This window comes from Eutrigla gurnardus, assembly GCF_963514095.1.
Source record: "Eutrigla gurnardus genome assembly, chromosome: 7".
Classification (NCBI taxonomy): Eukaryota; Metazoa; Chordata; class Actinopteri; order Perciformes; family Triglidae; genus Eutrigla; species Eutrigla gurnardus.
The window spans coordinates 1,639,679-1,657,178 of record NC_139921.1 but is presented as its reverse complement, the minus strand read 5'-3'; the positions used below and the strand labels follow the sequence as shown (position 1 = coordinate 1,657,178).

At 46.1% G+C, this 17,500-nt stretch overlaps 1 protein-coding gene across 1 annotated transcript in view; it reads right to left on the bottom strand.

Moving 5' to 3' along the window:
- LOC311016207 (uncharacterized protein) overlaps positions 1 to 17,500 on the bottom strand; it is a 618,931-nt gene that overhangs the window by 530,547 nt on the left and 70,884 nt on the right. The window contains exons 6-10 of the mRNA XM_084013783.1: positions 5,689 to 5,811; positions 4,615 to 4,737; positions 3,186 to 3,252; positions 2,810 to 3,029; positions 76 to 1,879 (exon numbers count right to left, since the gene is read on the bottom strand). Coding sequence (XP_083869909.1) covers positions 76 to 1,879; positions 2,810 to 3,029; positions 3,186 to 3,252; positions 4,615 to 4,737; positions 5,689 to 5,811 — 2,337 coding nt within the window. The remainder of the gene's footprint in view (positions 1 to 75; positions 1,880 to 2,809; positions 3,030 to 3,185; positions 3,253 to 4,614; positions 4,738 to 5,688; positions 5,812 to 17,500) is intronic.

Below are 17,500 nucleotides of genomic sequence, written 5' to 3'. Positions count from 1 at the left end.
AATGGTTCAGAATGCAGATAGAACCTTGTAATTCCAAGATGGTTTGTTGTTTTCTGAATGAAAAACTATATTTACAGAGCTTTGCTGGAGGCTTGGACCACCGGCAGCAGCCTCAGAAGAGCCTTCTCTGAAGCAGAGTATTCCTTCAGGTCAAACACGTCCAGATGTTTATCTGATGACAGTAAGATGAAGACCAGAGCTGACCACTGACCAGGAGACAGTTTACGGGAGGAGAGACGTCCTGAAGTCAGATACTGTTGGATCTCCTCCACCAGAGAACGATCATTCAGTTCATTCAGACAGTGGAACAGATTGATGCTTCTCTCTGGAGACAGATCCTCATCAACCTTCTCCTTGATGTACTGGACTGTTTTCTGATTGGTCTGTGAGCTACTTCCTGTTTGTGTCAGCAGACCTCGTAGGTGTTTCTGATTGGTCTCTAGTGACAGACCCAGAAGGAAGCGGAGGAACAGGTCCAGGTGTCCGTTTGGACTCTGTAAGGCCTTGTCCACAGCTCTCTGGTGCAGATGTGTTAGTCTAGGTTTGTCTCTGGAGACTTTAGACCACCAGGAGGTTGTTGGTTCTTCTGCCATCAGATTGACACCAGACTTGATGAAGGTCAGATGGACATGAAGAGCAGCCAGAAACTCCTGAACACTCAGATGGACGAAGCAGAACACCTGGTCCTGGTACAGTCCTCTCTCCTCTCTGAAGACCTGTGTGAACACTCCTGAGTACACTGAGGCTGCTTTGATATCGATGCCACACTCTTTCAGGTCTGGTTCATAGAAGATCAGGTTTCCTTTCTGCAGCTGCTCAAAAGCCAGTTTTCCTAGAGACTCAATCATCTTCCTGCTCTGTGGACTCCAGTGTGGATCCGTCTCAGCTCCTCCATCATACTTGACGTTCTTCAGTTTGGACTGAACCACCAGGAAGTGGATGTACATGTCGGTCAGGGTCTTGGGCAGCTCCCCTCCCTCCCTGGTCTTCAACACGTCCTCCAGAACTGTAGCAGTGATCCAGCAGAAGACCGGGATGTGGCACATGATGTGAAGGCTCCGTGAGGTCTTGATGTGGGGGATGATCCTGTTAGCCTGCTCCACATCTCTGAACCTCTTCCTGAAGTAGTCCTCCTTCTGTGGGTCAGTGAACCCTCTGACCTCTGTCACCATGTCAACACACCCAGGAGGGATCTGATTGGCTGCTGCAGGTCTTGTGGTGATCCAGAGGCGAGCAGAGGGAAGCAGTTTCCCCCTGATGAGGTTTGTCAGCAGCACATCCACCGAGGTGGACTCTGTAACATCAGTCAGGATCTCGTTGTTGAGGAAGTCCAGAGGAAGTCGACACTCGTCCAGACCGTCAAAGATGAACGCAACCTGGAACTCTTCAAACCTGCAGATTCCTGCTTCTTTGGTTTCGGTGAAGAAGTGATGAACGAGTTCCACCAAGCTGAACTTCTTCTCTTTCAGCAGGTTCAGCTCTCTGAAAGTGAATGGAAACGTGAACTGTATGTCCTGGTTGGCTTTGTCTTCAGCCCAGTCCAGAGTGAACTTCTGTGTTAACACTGTTTTCCCGATGCCAGCCACTCCCTTTGTCATCACTGTTCTGATTGGTTCATCCCTTCCAGGTGAGCCTTTAAAGATGTCTTCTTGTCTGATGGTTGTTTCTGGTCTGTCTGGTTTCCTGGATGCCGTTTCAATCTGTCTGACCTCATGTTGGTCATTGACCTCTGCAGTCCCTCCCTCTGTGACGTGGAGCTCCGTGTAGACCTGATTCAGGAGGATTGGGTTTCCTGCTTTAGTGATGCCCTCAAACAAACACTGGAACTTCTTCTTGAGGTTAGACTTGAGTTTACGTTGGTACACTGGACCAGCGGTTCCTGGATAAACAACAAAGGAACCCAGTTAGTGGATCCTACAGACCCTTTTACAGTCTATGAACAAGCCATGTGTTAGAGCCATGTATTCCTATAGTCCTCAGTAGTAGTGACTTCATGAGCTTCTTTCATGATTAAATCAGAACTATTGGACACAAAATCAATCAGGTGCACCTGATGAAGCCAACAGAAGTAAAATAAAAGACATTTACAAGACAAACAGAACTGGAAGGATATATAACCCTTTGAACTGCAGCTGTAAAGCTCAGTGAGTCAGTCTAGAAATAAAGAGCCTCTTGTATCGCGTCACTGACCTCCTGTGGCGTCTGCTGGTCACTACAACACATCACAATACAGCATCATAGAAAGAGACGGTATTGATGACGGTGTTGAAAAAAGTACCATTGGGATTTCTAAATATCCTGGTATACCATAATCCTCCACGCTGAGACGCCACCATTGAAAACATGGAGGTGTCCTCATAGAAGCCTGTTTTAAATACATTTTTCTTTTCATCTACCAACACTGGAGTAATACGAGCTGAAAGTCACCAGTTAACACGGTCACTGGGTGAAGTGAAACACCTGTTCCTCTGAAACGGTCGTGATCCTGTCTGAACTCTGTAGAACTTGAGTCCGTTGGAATATCGATTCTGACAACCGAACACGTAACAAGCAGACATTTAGATGCTAATAACAGTTTAAATTCACTGTTTAAAGCTTCTAACTCGTCTGGATGGTTGAAGCAAAACGACATAAACGTTGACATCATGCGTACACATATTAATGATGATGTCAGCTGTAATCAGGTCTGTAGACAACCAGAGAACCTAAACATTGAAGTTGTTTGCAGCCTATTAGGAGAAATATGAAGTTCTTCATGTTGAATCCTTCTCTTCTTTCCACCATGTTAAATCTGTTAAAATCCTCTTACTGATCTGCAGACAGTCAGCCAGCTCCTCCTGCTTCATTCTCCTCAGGAAGTGCACTGTGATCTTCTGAAACGCCTCTCTGCTGCTCCTCTGCTCTTCATCCTCACCGTCCAACAACTCCTCGTCCTCACTCTCCAAGCATTCTGGGTAATCTGGACTCAGGACCTTCTGGATCTTCTTCAGCTCGTTCTTCACAAAAGTGCTGATGTTCTCCTCCAGCAGCTGGAACAGAAGGATAAACTGAACATGAACTCTAAAGAACCCAACATGGGATTCATGTGTGGGTCTGAGCAGCATGGAGACCACTAGAACCTGTTCAGCATTGAATCTGTAGTTGATGTGGTTAATAGTGAAAGGTGAGCTTGTACATGTACTCACCATAAATATGGAGTCCAGGTGTGTTTGATGCTGCTGGGTCAACGGAACCTCTGAGATCTGCTGAACTCTGTGGAGAAAACCAAGTTTAAAGAGTCACTAAACCACAGACTGGAGATCAGAAGTGGACGTCGTCATGGTGACAACGCCTGTTGGTTTGTGGACTACGGTTTTGAAGCCTCGGATTCTGCACAAAGGGTGGATCTGATGAACACAAGCGGCAGAGCGGCACCCAGAGCAGCAACCTTACTGGATCTGGATCCATCTGGATTCTGGTGTGAAGCTGCTAACAAAGTTAGCTTCATAATTCAAGGTCAACTTTACAGCTAAGTATAAAAGTCATCTTAGTAGCTAACTGCATTGGTAGGGTGGTAGTAACCTGTCAATCAGCAGGTAGCCCCGCCCCCTAAAGCACCCCCTGCTTTCTGGTCTGTTGGACTCTAAATGGACCATAATGTACTAAATGAACATCATGCTGGATTGAAGACGACTTGAAACTAGAGTTGAGACCATAAATTCAAAGTTTAGTCAGATAATACATCAAGAGAGAAGTAGGACCATTTTCTCATAGACTTCTATACAACCAGAGAGGAGTCGCCCCCTGGTGGCCAGCAGAGAGAAGTAGGACCATTTTCTCATAGACTTCTATACAACCAGAGAGGAGTCGCCCCCTGGTGGCCAGCAGAGAGAAGTAGGACCATTTTCTCATAGACTTCTATACAACCAGAGAGAATGACGTTGAAGTTAAAGGAACTTCAGCCTTGGCTTCACTTTACAGAACTGGAGTTTCCATCTAGTATCAATCAGTAGAGGGCATATTTGTATATGCATATTTTATATTTAAATACTTTGCACTTAAATGTCAAAATCTGGACCTGAATCCACCAACAACAATACTAAATACCAGATACATTGATTGTGTGAATTTTGGCTTCTCAAACCTGCAGTAAAACTCATTCAGGTCTTGGACCAGATGGTGTAGCTGGTGGTGTAGAATGTCTCTCTGGTTGCTGCTTGCTTGCCTTGAACGGCCTCTTGAGGGATTAAAGTCAGAAAATATCAAAGTTGCTTCCCATGAAAACCTGAATCCTGGCCTGATCCAGTACCTGACATGTATCCATTTCTCCCTTTGTACCTGTTCCTGGACTTTGATCTGTTGCCTGTTCCTGATTCCTCTGGATTTCTTTACCTGTTTGGACCAAAGCGGTCTCACTCCAAATGCATCAAGTACCCAGTTTGGTCAGAGCCCTTTGGAGTCTGATGCCAGGTTTTCTAGCAGCTCCGATGTAAACCCAGCTTAGCATATTTTAGCTTAGCTTAGCTTGCAGTAGCTGTCACGTTAGCCAATTTAGCGTCTCACTGACTCTTAACTTTTCTCTGGCTGGTCTAGACCTGATCCATCCTCCAAGGAGGGTTCAGGTTCAGTTCTTACCTTCCATCATCAGCTTGGTCAACTTTAAATTTAATATTGCGGGGCATAGACCGGTCACTCTTCATGGACACACAGCTGGGTCCAGGTCCAGGTCCAGGGGAGTCTGGTCTCTGCTGCTGCATCCTGATACATTAAATACAATATCAGATTCTAACTAGTTGAGCTTCATGAATCAGTTTGCTCTGTTTGTCTTTATATTGATGAGTCTTGCTCTAAGAGTTGATGCTAGTGTCAGAATCAATACTATAAATGGATCTGGGTCACATTAGACCACGTTGTGGACCCGTGAACACCTGCCTTAGTGCTGCACTCAGCGTTTTGCTAGCATAATGTTAGCTTTGTGGTTTGTAGCTGAGCCTAAGGGTTCTATGAGCTGAGCTGACTAGAAATATCTCCTGTTGCCAAGTCGTATCTAAGGTCCGTCCTATTAACGGGAGCAGTGGACAATGTTTCCGTTGCATTAGAACCTTATGGGGTGACAATGATGGGGAAACGGAGTTATGACTCGTGAAACAACTTTACCCTTTGGTTACAAAATCTCCACTGGGCGTCTGATGGTTCTGTCCTTCACGTAGTCCATTTCCTCCTGATAATAGACACCTCCTCACGCATTATCAGTTACGTTAAAACCTATGATAAGAGTCTGGTGGATATAAAGTGTCTTACTTAATACTCTACAACCTCCCTTGAGTGAGAGGAAGACGGTGCTCGAGTTTTGTGTTAGTTTGGAGTCTTTCTGTTCTTAGCTTAGCTTAGCCTGGCCGCTACTCTTCTATGTCATTAACTCTTTACTTTTCCCGTCTATGAGTCTTTTCTTTCAAGAGGTTTTCTCCTCATTGTCTCTTTAAGGTTGGATTGTATATTTCATATTCTGTAGTTTAATCCCAGTTAAAAAGGATTTAATTGGTCCTTTCTGTTCGAGCTTCAGGGAAACAAGAGACTGTCTGTCACTCATCGTGGTTCAGAAGACAGAACGGGTTGCAGGATTCAGGGCTGGTGGACTCTGAGTTATTGATTAAGGTGCTGGTCTAGACCTGATTCATCCTCTAATGAGAGTTCAGGTTCAGTTCTTACCTTCCATCAGCAGCTTGGTCACCTTTAAAGACAAAAGGGTGATCCATAGACCGGTCAGTCTTCATGGACACACAGCTGGGTCCAGGTCCAGGTCCAGGGGAGTCTGGTCTCTGCTGCTGCATCCTGATACAATAAATACAATTTAAGAAATACTTTTACTATGATATTCTCCCAATACAATATGATCATGATACATAGGTCACGATATGGAGGAAACCCCCCTTCCTATCTGCAATGTCATGAGTGGTGCAAATAAACATAAAACGATCCTGCTGTCAAACTAAGTAGTGTGAGGGGCAAGTTGCATTGTGGGAGATGTTTGGCAGTTCAGACCATCACATTATTCATTCAGCAAATGTTTCATGTGTGTAAATTACAAACCACTCAGGTGGAAGATTCCATCAGCTGTTGTGAGTTATTGTTGATCGACACTGTGTTTTTGTGGTCCAACAGACCAACAGAGAAAAGATCTGAATTTCCAGTTAAACTTTCATTCCTTTCATTCAATATTTGAAGCTGATCAGCTGAAGTGTCAGCAGGTTACAGCGTCAGGTCCAGGTGTGTGTCAGGTTAATATTTAATCTGAATATTTATTTGACTTATCATCAAACTTTACTGCTTCTTCTTCTCAGACAACTAACAGTATTGAAGGTGTTGGGGTTGTAGCAGGAGCAGATTTGGTTATCAACAGTTAACTATCAATATCAATATGATTATCGGTATTAATAATTATATTTAATATATTATCATGATATAATCATGAATAAACGGGGCACCACCCTGGGATCAGGGAAAAGATAACCTAAAACTGTATTCAGTCTCAATATGAAGGTTTTATACTCACATGCCAATCATCGTGATCATTGGCATAGGAGTACAAAACCAATCGAACAATTAAAAGGCGTGAAATTCAAGCACTAGCCTTCACAACCTGCTGTTATCCAGTGACATATACACAACAAGCACAAGAGACCGCTAGTTATAATATAATAAGATTTATTAAAATCAGTAATAATGATCACAATCAATAACACTGCAATTAACAAAGCCTTATTACCTAACTACCTAACACACAAAGCTAAGCTTAAACAAAGGATGTGTGTGTGTGTGCGCGTGCGTGTGCATGTGCGTGTGTGTGTGTGCGTGCGTGTCGAGAGAGAGGGAGAGAGAGAGAGGGAGAGATAGCTGATGGGCGGCCACCAGATGTAGCGAGAGAGAGAGAGAGGTGGAGCTATTCCTCGCAGCGTTCAGGGGCGGAGCCACTGAGGTCTGATGGAGTAGCGAGAGAGAGAGAGAGAGGTGGAGCTATTCCTCGCAGCGGTCAGGGGCGGAGCCACTGAGGTCTGACGGAGTAGCGAGAGAGAGAGAGAGATAGCCGTATGTAGCCACCAGATGTAGCTATGTCCCTAGCGCCCGCCGGGAACAGCTGGCTTAGGACACGTGTGTGCGGCGTGTATGTGTGTGTGTGTTTAGCGGGACACGAACAAAGAGAGAGAGGATGCGCGAGCGATATTCGGAGGGACGGAAAGCGTGCCGTTATCACACGGGCTCGCGTGAATGAACTGGCGTTTATTCCGCGAGACCGGTCTTTTAACTGATAGTAGAGGCTTTCTGAGCTCGCGAATATGGCGGAGGTTAGTCAGAAACACTGTTACAGAAATCAACCCAGCTACGTGTACACGATCAGTATCCAAATACAGCAGCACATGAACAAACGGACTCGGCGGTCCGCGATCAGAACTTAAAACACATTAACAAGAATTACAAGCATATCCTACACTATCACTTATGTCTCTGCCCAGACTGATAGCCTCTTACTGGTATCGTTGCGTAAGACGATGACGGCGTTCCGTAACGGCGGTGGTTCGTGAGTCCCCGGCGTCAGCGGGGGACGTGATGAGTCGGCTTCGTCCAGACGAGAGCGGAGCGGGTTTCCTCTCGTTGATCAAACTCAAATAAAGAAAACAGTCCGTGTTTCTTTCTTCCACGGACGGCGATATAATCGCGGCTTGGCGATTTAGTCAGCTTACTTCAGACAGCGTCTGGTAGCTGGACGGCAGGAACCGGCTTGGTTCCTCTTGTTGCAGCGGTGCGCTGCGGGAGGGGGTCGCCTCCCGTTGCAACGTGGTGTTGCGCCGGTTGTAGGAAGAGGCCAGTAGGAGTCGGAGTAAGAGTGAATAAGAGGACGTTCTCCGGGCGGCTTCGGTTTATAAAGCTCAGGCCGCTCCAGGGGACCCCCCGGGGTTCCCTGAAGATGTCAGCCAATAGGATGGTTGGGTGGCGTCGCATCTCTCACCTGGGTGAGATGTGAAACTAAAATGGCGGTGTAGTTTTTAATCCCCTTTGTCCCTTTGTCCTGGCCGCATGTGTAGGCTTCTGTAGGCCGCATTGTGTAGTCCTAACGGTTAGGTCCCAACAGTCCCCCTTTTGGTCTGAAGGTTGAGGTGTGGGACGCAACCTTCGGAGCAACATAAGGGCCGAACCGTCCATGTATTCCTTGACACATGTGGGAGTCCAAACAGTCTGTATATTCCATGGAAAAGAGGTTAAACAGTTCATTCAGGTTAAAGTCCATAACTTGATGGAGGCATTGTCTGGGCAGAGATTGAGGCAAGGTCTGGGCAGAGATTTCTACGGTCTGGGCAGAGATTTCTAACCATCTAACCTATATCAAACATCTGCTAAGACACAATTTTCACAAACATCAACATTGTCATTACACTCAGGTAGTTTCAAACAGGACACACCCCAACTATGAAACGGAACGAAGGAGGAAAAGGAGAAGGGGTTAGTGGTCGTTTGGTTTACTCCTGGAGAAGATTTAAGTTAGCCATATTTACTATGTTGTGGCTCAGGGCTGTAACGCTCCATGTAGCCAGAAACAGAGGAAATGTCAGAGGCGCTGTCATTATCTGAGTTGTCATGTTTGTACACTGCTGGTTCACGTGACTGGGACAGAATTTCGGAGTAGGGCTTCCTACTACTTCTGTGTGAATGCCCATCTCGACGCAGTTGGTGGGCATGTCGGTGATGCTCAGTATCCCCACGCCGTCTCTTACCAGGCTTCTGGGGGGAGTTTAGTGATGGTTGGGTCGAGTCACGCCATAGCGCTATCGTTTTTATCAGCTTCTCGATCGGGTCGCACGGATCCCTATCTTCGTCAGTTTGGGAGTTTGTCTGATTCCAGGGGCGTGCTGGCCGCTCACCCCCTTTCGCGCTGTTATGAGGGCTCTGCTTTAAGGCGGCGGATGTTTGGGAGTTACTCTCGTTCCTTGGTTTTGTCTGATTCCTGGGGCGTGCTGGCCGCTCACCCCCTTTCGCGCTGTTACGAGGGCTATGCTTTAAGGCGGCAGACGTTTCGGACGCAGATGTGTCGAAGTTAGCGGGCTGGCTTTTAAGTTTGCGCGCTAAGTGGGTTTCCCAAGCCATCTGTGCGTAATTACGAATCTCTTGCATGGAGAGTCGATGTGTCCTGAAGTGTATGGTGGCATCGTAGCGCACACTTTCGTGTAGGTTATGCAGGAAGAGGGCCTTGAAGGCAGGCTCTTCCTCCACTCCTGGGGAGTTACGGCCCTGAGCATAGGCGGCCCTGAAGCGCCAATAGTACTCCGTGGGTGATTCCTGCCCCTCATGTACGACGGCGAGGGCACTGATCGTAGCGGCGGCGGGATCCCAGTCCCGGCTATACTCCTTCCGGAGTGCTGCACAAAGTCTGGGGTATCGGTCCTGGGTTCTGGGTGCAAGTGTTCCTATGAAACTGCGGACATGTCTGGTTGTGGTCTTCCCGACTAGTCTGAGCTTCTCCCGTGAGGAGGCATGGGGGAGGTCAATCAGGAGTCTGTCTAACTCTCTCAAATATTCGTCAATATTATGGTTCGAGTTGTCGGGATCAAAATGTTGAATATCTTTAGCCATGCTCTCTAGCTCTTCAAAGCGGAAGCGCTGTGGCATCCTTTCTGGTGAAGGCGAGACTAAGCTAGGTTGAGGAGGCGCGTCGCAAATTACAGGTTTGTTCCAAAGATAGGAAGATTTTGGAGGAGAACTTGTGTAAGTTCCACTGCTGGTTTCTTCGCTGTCTGTGTCGGAGCAATGGGAAGCTGCGTAGCCGTTACCGCTGTCTCTCAGTGGAGTTTGTCTTAAGGACTTTGTGTCCGCTGGTAACTGTTCCCATCTTCTGCATGGCGGGGGAGTCGTATTTTCACTGCGAAAAGAGGGGGAGTCGGAGAAGCCTGAATCACACTGACTGGCCGAGTCGGCTGAGGGAGGACATTCTGGTTTAGACTTCGACCACCTGTTCTTGTAGGACAAAAACTGGGACTCTGTGGTGTGCAGGACATCTAAATAACGCATGGCTCTCATGTCTGCTGCTTGAGCGTCGTGGAGGTGACAAGCACTTTGCTCCTCTAGTGCTACCACTTTTTTCTCTAGGGCAGATTTACTCTGAACCAAGAGACAGGTTTGTTTGTAGAAAGTCAGTAGCAAGCATTTTAACAATGGACCCTTGGATGATGTTACTTCATCAGATCTGCTGTTCAGTAACACGTTGATCTCCTCTTGGCACTCACTGAGATTTAGTTTCTGCAAAAACTCAGAGTAGCCTGTCTGAAGGCTCTGTGCCACAGATGAGATGAACTGTTCACAAAAGTTCTCCATTGTGTCTGGAGAGAAAGGAGGGGGGTTATGCAAATCACCTGATAAGGTGACTGGCGGTTCTCTTTTAGAGAGGTCAGCTTCACCATTTAATGATTCTATACAGCAACTCAGACTTACTGTAGGCTGCTTACTTAATTCTTTGCCAAAGGCACGCTAACTGAAATGCGCGGCAGGAACAGTTAGGGAATTATTTTGAAATTTTAACTCGAGCTAGAACCCGTGGTGGAAATAGCAAGGTACAATTTCAACGTTCACAGAGTCGGTGCACTCTGTGGCTCTATTCTCTGCTCTACTTCTAGTAAAGGGAGGATACGGTGGCTTTACTTGTTCGGTGCTAATCGCAAGAAAAAAGAATGTATTTGTTGTTATACTGATGTGGGTGCACAGGTGAGCTGCGTCGACCTGTGACTTACAATGGAAATGTTAGTACTCTTCTACAGCCTGTGGACTGCCAATGAGGTGTCTCTAGCACCTCTGGTGAGTAATAACAGTGTTATAACGCGTCTTAGTATCCCTAACCCTGTGTTTGTTAGTATTGTTGTCAAACAATAAATGGCTAATCACAACATGCATATGCAACCCTCAACTGTATTTGCTTGGCAAATAGTAACAGGGAGCAAACAAATCGATCCTTGAACATCGATTTCTAAACAATGATATCAATAACAACAATTCCCATTATTGTTATTATTACTATAATTCTCAGGTTATTGTGCATAAATCTCTGGATAAAGCTGGTTTAAGAAGCCCTCACACGGGGCACCATTTATGTTGGGGTTGTAGCAGGAGCAGATTTGGTTATCAACAGTTAACTATCAATATCAATATGATTATCGGTATTAATAATTATATTTAATATATTATCATGATATAATCATGAATAAACGGGGCACCACCCTGGGATCAGGGAAAAGATAACCTAAAACTGTATTCAGTCTCAATATGAAGGTTTTATACTCACATGCCAATCATCGTGATCATTGGCATAGGAGTACAAAACCAATCGAACAATTAAAAGGCGTGAAATTCAAGCACTAGCCTTCACAACCTGCTGTTATCCAGTGACATATACACAACAAGCACAAGAGACCGCTAGTTATAATATAATAAGATTTATTAAAATCAGTAATAATGATCACAATCAATAACACTGCAATTAACAAAGCCTTATTACCTAACTACCTAACACACAAAGCTAAGCTTAAACAAAGGATGTGTGTGTGTGTGCGCGTGCGTGTGCATGTGCGTGTGTGTGTGTGCGTGCGTGTCGAGAGAGAGGGAGAGAGAGAGAGGGAGAGATAGCTGATGGGCGGCCACCAGATGTAGCGAGAGAGAGAGAGAGGTGGAGCTATTCCTCGCAGCGTTCAGGGGCGGAGCCACTGAGGTCTGATGGAGTAGCGAGAGAGAGAGAGAGAGGTGGAGCTATTCCTCGCAGCGGTCAGGGGCGGAGCCACTGAGGTCTGACGGAGTAGCGAGAGAGAGAGAGAGATAGCCGTATGTAGCCACCAGATGTAGCTATGTCCCTAGCGCCCGCCGGGAACAGCTGGCTTAGGACACGTGTGTGCGGCGTGTATGTGTGTGTGTGTTTAGCGGGACACGAACAAAGAGAGAGAGGATGCGCGAGCGATATTCGGAGGGACGGAAAGCGTGCCGTTATCACACGGGCTCGCGTGAATGAACTGGCGTTTATTCCGCGAGACCGGTCTTTTAACTGATAGTAGAGGCTTTCTGAGCTCGCGAATATGGCGGAGGTTAGTCAGAAACACTGTTACAGAAATCAACCCAGCTACGTGTACACGATCAGTATCCAAATACAGCAGCACATGAACAAACGGACTCGGCGGTCCGCGATCAGAACTTAAAACACATTAACAAGAATTACAAGCATATCCTACACTATCACTTATGTCTCTGCCCAGACTGATAGCCTCTTACTGGTATCGTTGCGTAAGACGATGACGGCGTTCCGTAACGGCGGTGGTTCGTGAGTCCCCGGCGTCAGCGGGGGACGTGATGAGTCGGCTTCGTCCAGACGAGAGCGGAGCGGGTTTCCTCTCGTTGATCAAACTCAAATAAAGAAAACAGTCCGTGTTTCTTTCTTCCACGGACGGCGATATAATCGCGGCTTGGCGATTTAGTCAGCTTACTTCAGACAGCGTCTGGTAGCTGGACGGCAGGAACCGGCTTGGTTCCTCTTGTTGCAGCGGTGCGCTGCGGGAGGGGGTCGCCTCCCGTTGCAACGTGGTGTTGCGCCGGTTGTAGGAAGAGGCCAGTAGGAGTCGGAGTAAGAGTGAATAAGAGGACGTTCTCCGGGCGGCTTCGGTTTATAAAGCTCAGGCCGCTCCAGGGGACCCCCCGGGGTTCCCTGAAGATGTCAGCCAATAGGATGGTTGGGTGGCGTCGCATCTCTCACCTGGGTGAGATGTGAAACTAAAATGGCGGTGTAGTTTTTAATCCCCTTTGTCCCTTTGTCCTGGCCGCATGTGTAGGCTTCTGTAGGCCGCATTGTGTAGTCCTAACGGTTAGGTCCCAACAAAGGCAAGTAAAGCTTCTGGTCTCAGTGATTGTTCACCAAAGTGAAAACTAATGGATTCAACAGGAGAGTCGACACTAGATTCAGATCATCCCCTACATGGACTACAAAGGTCTGGACCAAGACCTGGTTCTTCACCTCAGGACAGTCAGATAATAACAAGATTCAGTTTTAAACTCAATAAAGTGATCACGTTAATATTATGTATATTTATGTTGTTGAGTGAGAACCATGATGGTGAAGGGATCTGAGTCCTGGACACTTCGAGATCCTCGTCTCACCTCTGAGCTTTGGTCTGGCTGTCATGTCCCCCATCCTGAGTGGTTTTAGAGGGAAGGACTTCGTCCTCTCGGTCCTCACACTGATTCATAGCAGAGTCTCCACCTGCTGGCAGAGACGCACACTGTCACTACGGCAACACTGACAACAGAGAGGCAAAGTCCCGCCCCTTCCTGTGTCTCCAATGGGACCTCATTTCTTGAAAACTATGAACGGTAGTTAACGGTGAGACCAATAATGTTTTGGTCCCGTTTGAGTTGTACAGCGTCCAGACGATAGCAGGAGAATCTCAAAGGCTTTCAGGACACAGCGACACACAAAGTTACCGCTCCAGTTACAATATTTCAACTGACTCAAATACGCATTTAGTCCTTGTGTTAATCTTTGAGCTTTTCTTCATAGATAACTTTAGCTTCAATGCTAACATTGTATTCACATTGTAAATAGCTCAGACTTTAATGTCCAACATGAAGCAGTAGGGATGAATCCCTGTTGTCGTTAAACACCGTTGTCGTCCTGTCGTAGGGAGTTAGACCTTGTCCATGTGTTTTTGTTGGTTTCTTTTGTTATCGCCTTTTGTTCTGAATGAACAAAAGGCGATAAGGCGGTCCGCATGGCTACTATTGGCAATTTTGGCCGAGGCTGCGGCGTCAGCGAGGGAGGGGGGGATTGTGGCGAGTGATCGCCGAGCAGTTTGGGATTGGGGACGTACTGCAGTCGGGGTGAGAGAGAAATGCATTTACACCGATAATGTTTCATCATTCGTGGCCAGGGCATGAAACTGGCACCCGCCCACACGCCAAATGCGGGTAGCTTTTGTGATTGGCGGGTGAAACTGTCAATCTCGCTGCCACATTGGCGGGTAGCCAATAAGACAACACAACACTGAGCAAGTGTCGGCGGCTAGTTCAAGCGGCAACTCTCTGTGGAACTCTCTGTTGACGTCAACTGTCAATCATCTCTATTCTACATTCTGATTGGTACTCGCTTCACTCGCATCGCAGAGAGTTACATTATTTTATCTCCGTCCCCGCCCACATCGCGTCGCCTGTCCTGACCACTTCCCGCTAGAACACATTCACATTCATTGACAGCTGTCGCTCAGAGATGGGCGAGTGGCGACCTATGTGAACGAGGCTTCAGTCAAAACCAAAACACCAAGGAAGGCTGAGGAATAGTCACCCACTTTTATTATTATTATTATTAATAATAATAATAGTCATAATAAACTAATAGTTTAAAGGCTCAGCACTGTGTTTTAGTCATTTTTGTTCTCATCTTTTCTTGGATGCTTAAACTCCTCAACCCCATTAAGTATGTCAACATTTGTATCCGTACCAGCAGTTTGTAAGAAATTGGTCAGTAATTGATATGTCATATTTTGGTTCTCAGAATTCACCAAATTGATGCATTAAAATGAAATAATTCAAAATGTTCTCCCTGGAGATGTAAAATCCCACTCATTCGGTGTGTTATGGAAGCGTTGTGATTGGAGACGAAACAGCCAATCAGAATTGAGCTTCTCCAAGTCTCTGATTGGTTGCTATTGTGGCACATTTGTAACGCTGTGCCAAGTTGTGCGAGCGTACAGACAAAGTTGAGCGCGCACAGAAGGGACAGATTGAGAGCCAGCTCGTTCATTTCCTGTCTTACATTATTAGACCAATTGATTAATCCATGTGTGTCTGACCTCACAACAATGGTCAGGCACACCTGGATTCATCAGTTTGAGTCTTTCAGGCACTGAGGTTTAGTGCTTGCTTATGCCACAAAGTTTTACATGTTTACTAGTGCTGGGCCGTTAACACCATTAACAGCGTTAACTTAACGGCGCCGTTAATACGGCCCGCCCAGCACTAACTTCAACAAATACCCACCTTCGAGAGAAGCACGAGTTTCCTCTTGTTTTGCTTTTTTCCCCCTCTTGCTCGCGCGCCTGACTAGTAGGTTCTTTTCGAAGCCATCACGTCTTCACCTGCAGCTGCTTGACAAGTGCCTGCAGCGTATGTGCATCTGACCAGTGATTGGTCAGATCGATTGCTGTCAATCATTGCAGTGACGGCGCGTGCGGTGTCTCTTCTTCTCTCTCTTCTCCTGCCTCGCGCTGACAGCTGATCTAGTAGCGCGCCCCACGGCTGTGCATATGCGCGTCCTTTGTGCAAAACGGGGCCCCTATTGGATCGCGGGGCCCTACGCACTGTGCGTGTTCTGCGTGTAGGCAGAACACGCACTCTCTGAGTGAGAGTAATATATTTTTGCCTGCTCAAATGACATTATGTTTTGCTCGCCTATCATTTCTCTTTAAAATATCATTTCTGTGCTCGCAAAATATATTTTTCTGCGCTCAAAATCTCACATTGCTCCTTCATAAATGTGGCACAAATAACGCCATACGGTTCCACTCCGGCGTGCGCACGTGTTTGTAGTCAACACGGCCCCCAAAAATGCTGATCGGAGCATCCCTACTGGTACATGTTGTGGAAGTCCCGGACACACGGGAACTAAACGGCCTGCCTGAGTTCATAGCGGAGGGAATGTTCCCATTCATTGTCTATGTAAGAAGCCGTGTAATGCCGTCGTGGAGCAGCGAGTTTCCAGAGACGGCGCCGCCCGCAAACTCTCGATAATCTTTCAAACTGACCATCGGTGATCTAAAATAAAGACAGATTCAGCAACTGCACGGTCATGCATACATACATTTTATTTCCTCCGTTTTCCCGTGAAAACGAGATAATGAATGAAGCGTGATAGGCGAGATATCAAGTTGGGTAAAGTTGGAAAGATATTCACAGATTTGAACTTCCTGGATGAATAAATCAGAAGTGAAACGTTTTTCAAACACAAATGATGCCTCTATCCCACCGTAATATCATAGACTATGAGCTACAAGGACCAAAACCCAGATTTTGTACATAAATAAGCGTCCTCTGAGCTGAACGGAGAACATTGATCTCTATGTGCAGCCGACAGCCGGGCGAGTGTGCAGGGACCGTCTGCAAATTACAAGACAATCAATAACTCCACTGTTATACAGTACAGAGACTCCAAAATCACTACACACACCAAGGGGTGCTTTTTTCAAACTTTCAAATCATAGACTACAGCTTTAAAGTATCCACAGTAAAAGTACACAGTGTTGTACTATAATACATGATATGCTTAGATTATTCTTACTGATGCATTCAGGTGGAAGCAGTATTTTACAGCTTCAGTACATTTACTGCAGTAAAGACTGAACATTGTCTCATTCTTGTATGTTTGAAATATCAGAAACTGTCACTTACCAAACTGTTCACATGTAGGAGAGACGACAGGACGATGTGTAGCAGATCTCAGACACCAGGAAGTAACCAGAGTTTCAAGTACGATTTAAACCAGTTCAGGACTGTGCCAGGCAGCCCTACCCATGTTTCCAGAATGCCTGATATGTCGTGGTCTACTGTATCAAACGCAGCACTACGGTCCAGTACAACTAGAACGAAGATTTTGCTGCAATCTGTACGAAAACCAATATCATTTTAAACCGTGCGTTGCGGCCATCCGACTTTCGTTTTGAAGTCGACATCCGGAAAACGGATAACGAGTCGTTTCCCGTTTTTCGCTTCAAAATAAAAGAACGAAAAACGGAAATGACTCGTATCCTGTTACTCGTTTTAAAATCGGAAAAGGAGAAACGGAAAACGACTCGTTAACTGATATTAGATATTGTGTTCATGAATGGGATTTGGGGATGAAATAGGGTCCGTGTACCTTCCGTTCATTCTATTTTCAATTTTGAAACGAAAAACGAGTCATTTTTCTTTTTTCAATATATGTAGCAGGTTTTAAAAGACCAAGCAGGAGCCGTTTTCTATTCAAATACAGCCATAAAATTGGATTTTGTGTTGTTTTCCTATTGTGGATTTTTATATTCCCAGATAAACACGAAGAATCCAATATATGTTAATCCAAAATGCAAAAATGCAGAGATTTTTTAACATGTGTATTATTACAAGGTCAACCGGAAGCAGTATACCCGGAAGCAGTATTTTAGCCCTTTTCCAGCGATTAGCAGGTCTTTAGCGTTTTCTAGCAAAACAGTAGCAGATTCGGTCAGCAGGAGTTTGAAGCCTGGACGAGATGGTGTCTCTCGAGCCCTATGGACATTTAATAAGAGAAATGATAGCTGAAAATCTCTCGCACGCGGACATTTCCACAAATGTATTACAATAAGTTGTGCAGAAAGGGTGTTCTGAAATGAGTGTCAGGAGATTTTGTGCACATCACAACATTTCCAGGAGGGGACATGTATCGGACACACAATTAGAGGTTACGATCAGCAGGGCAATAAATCAGGTAGGTTATTTT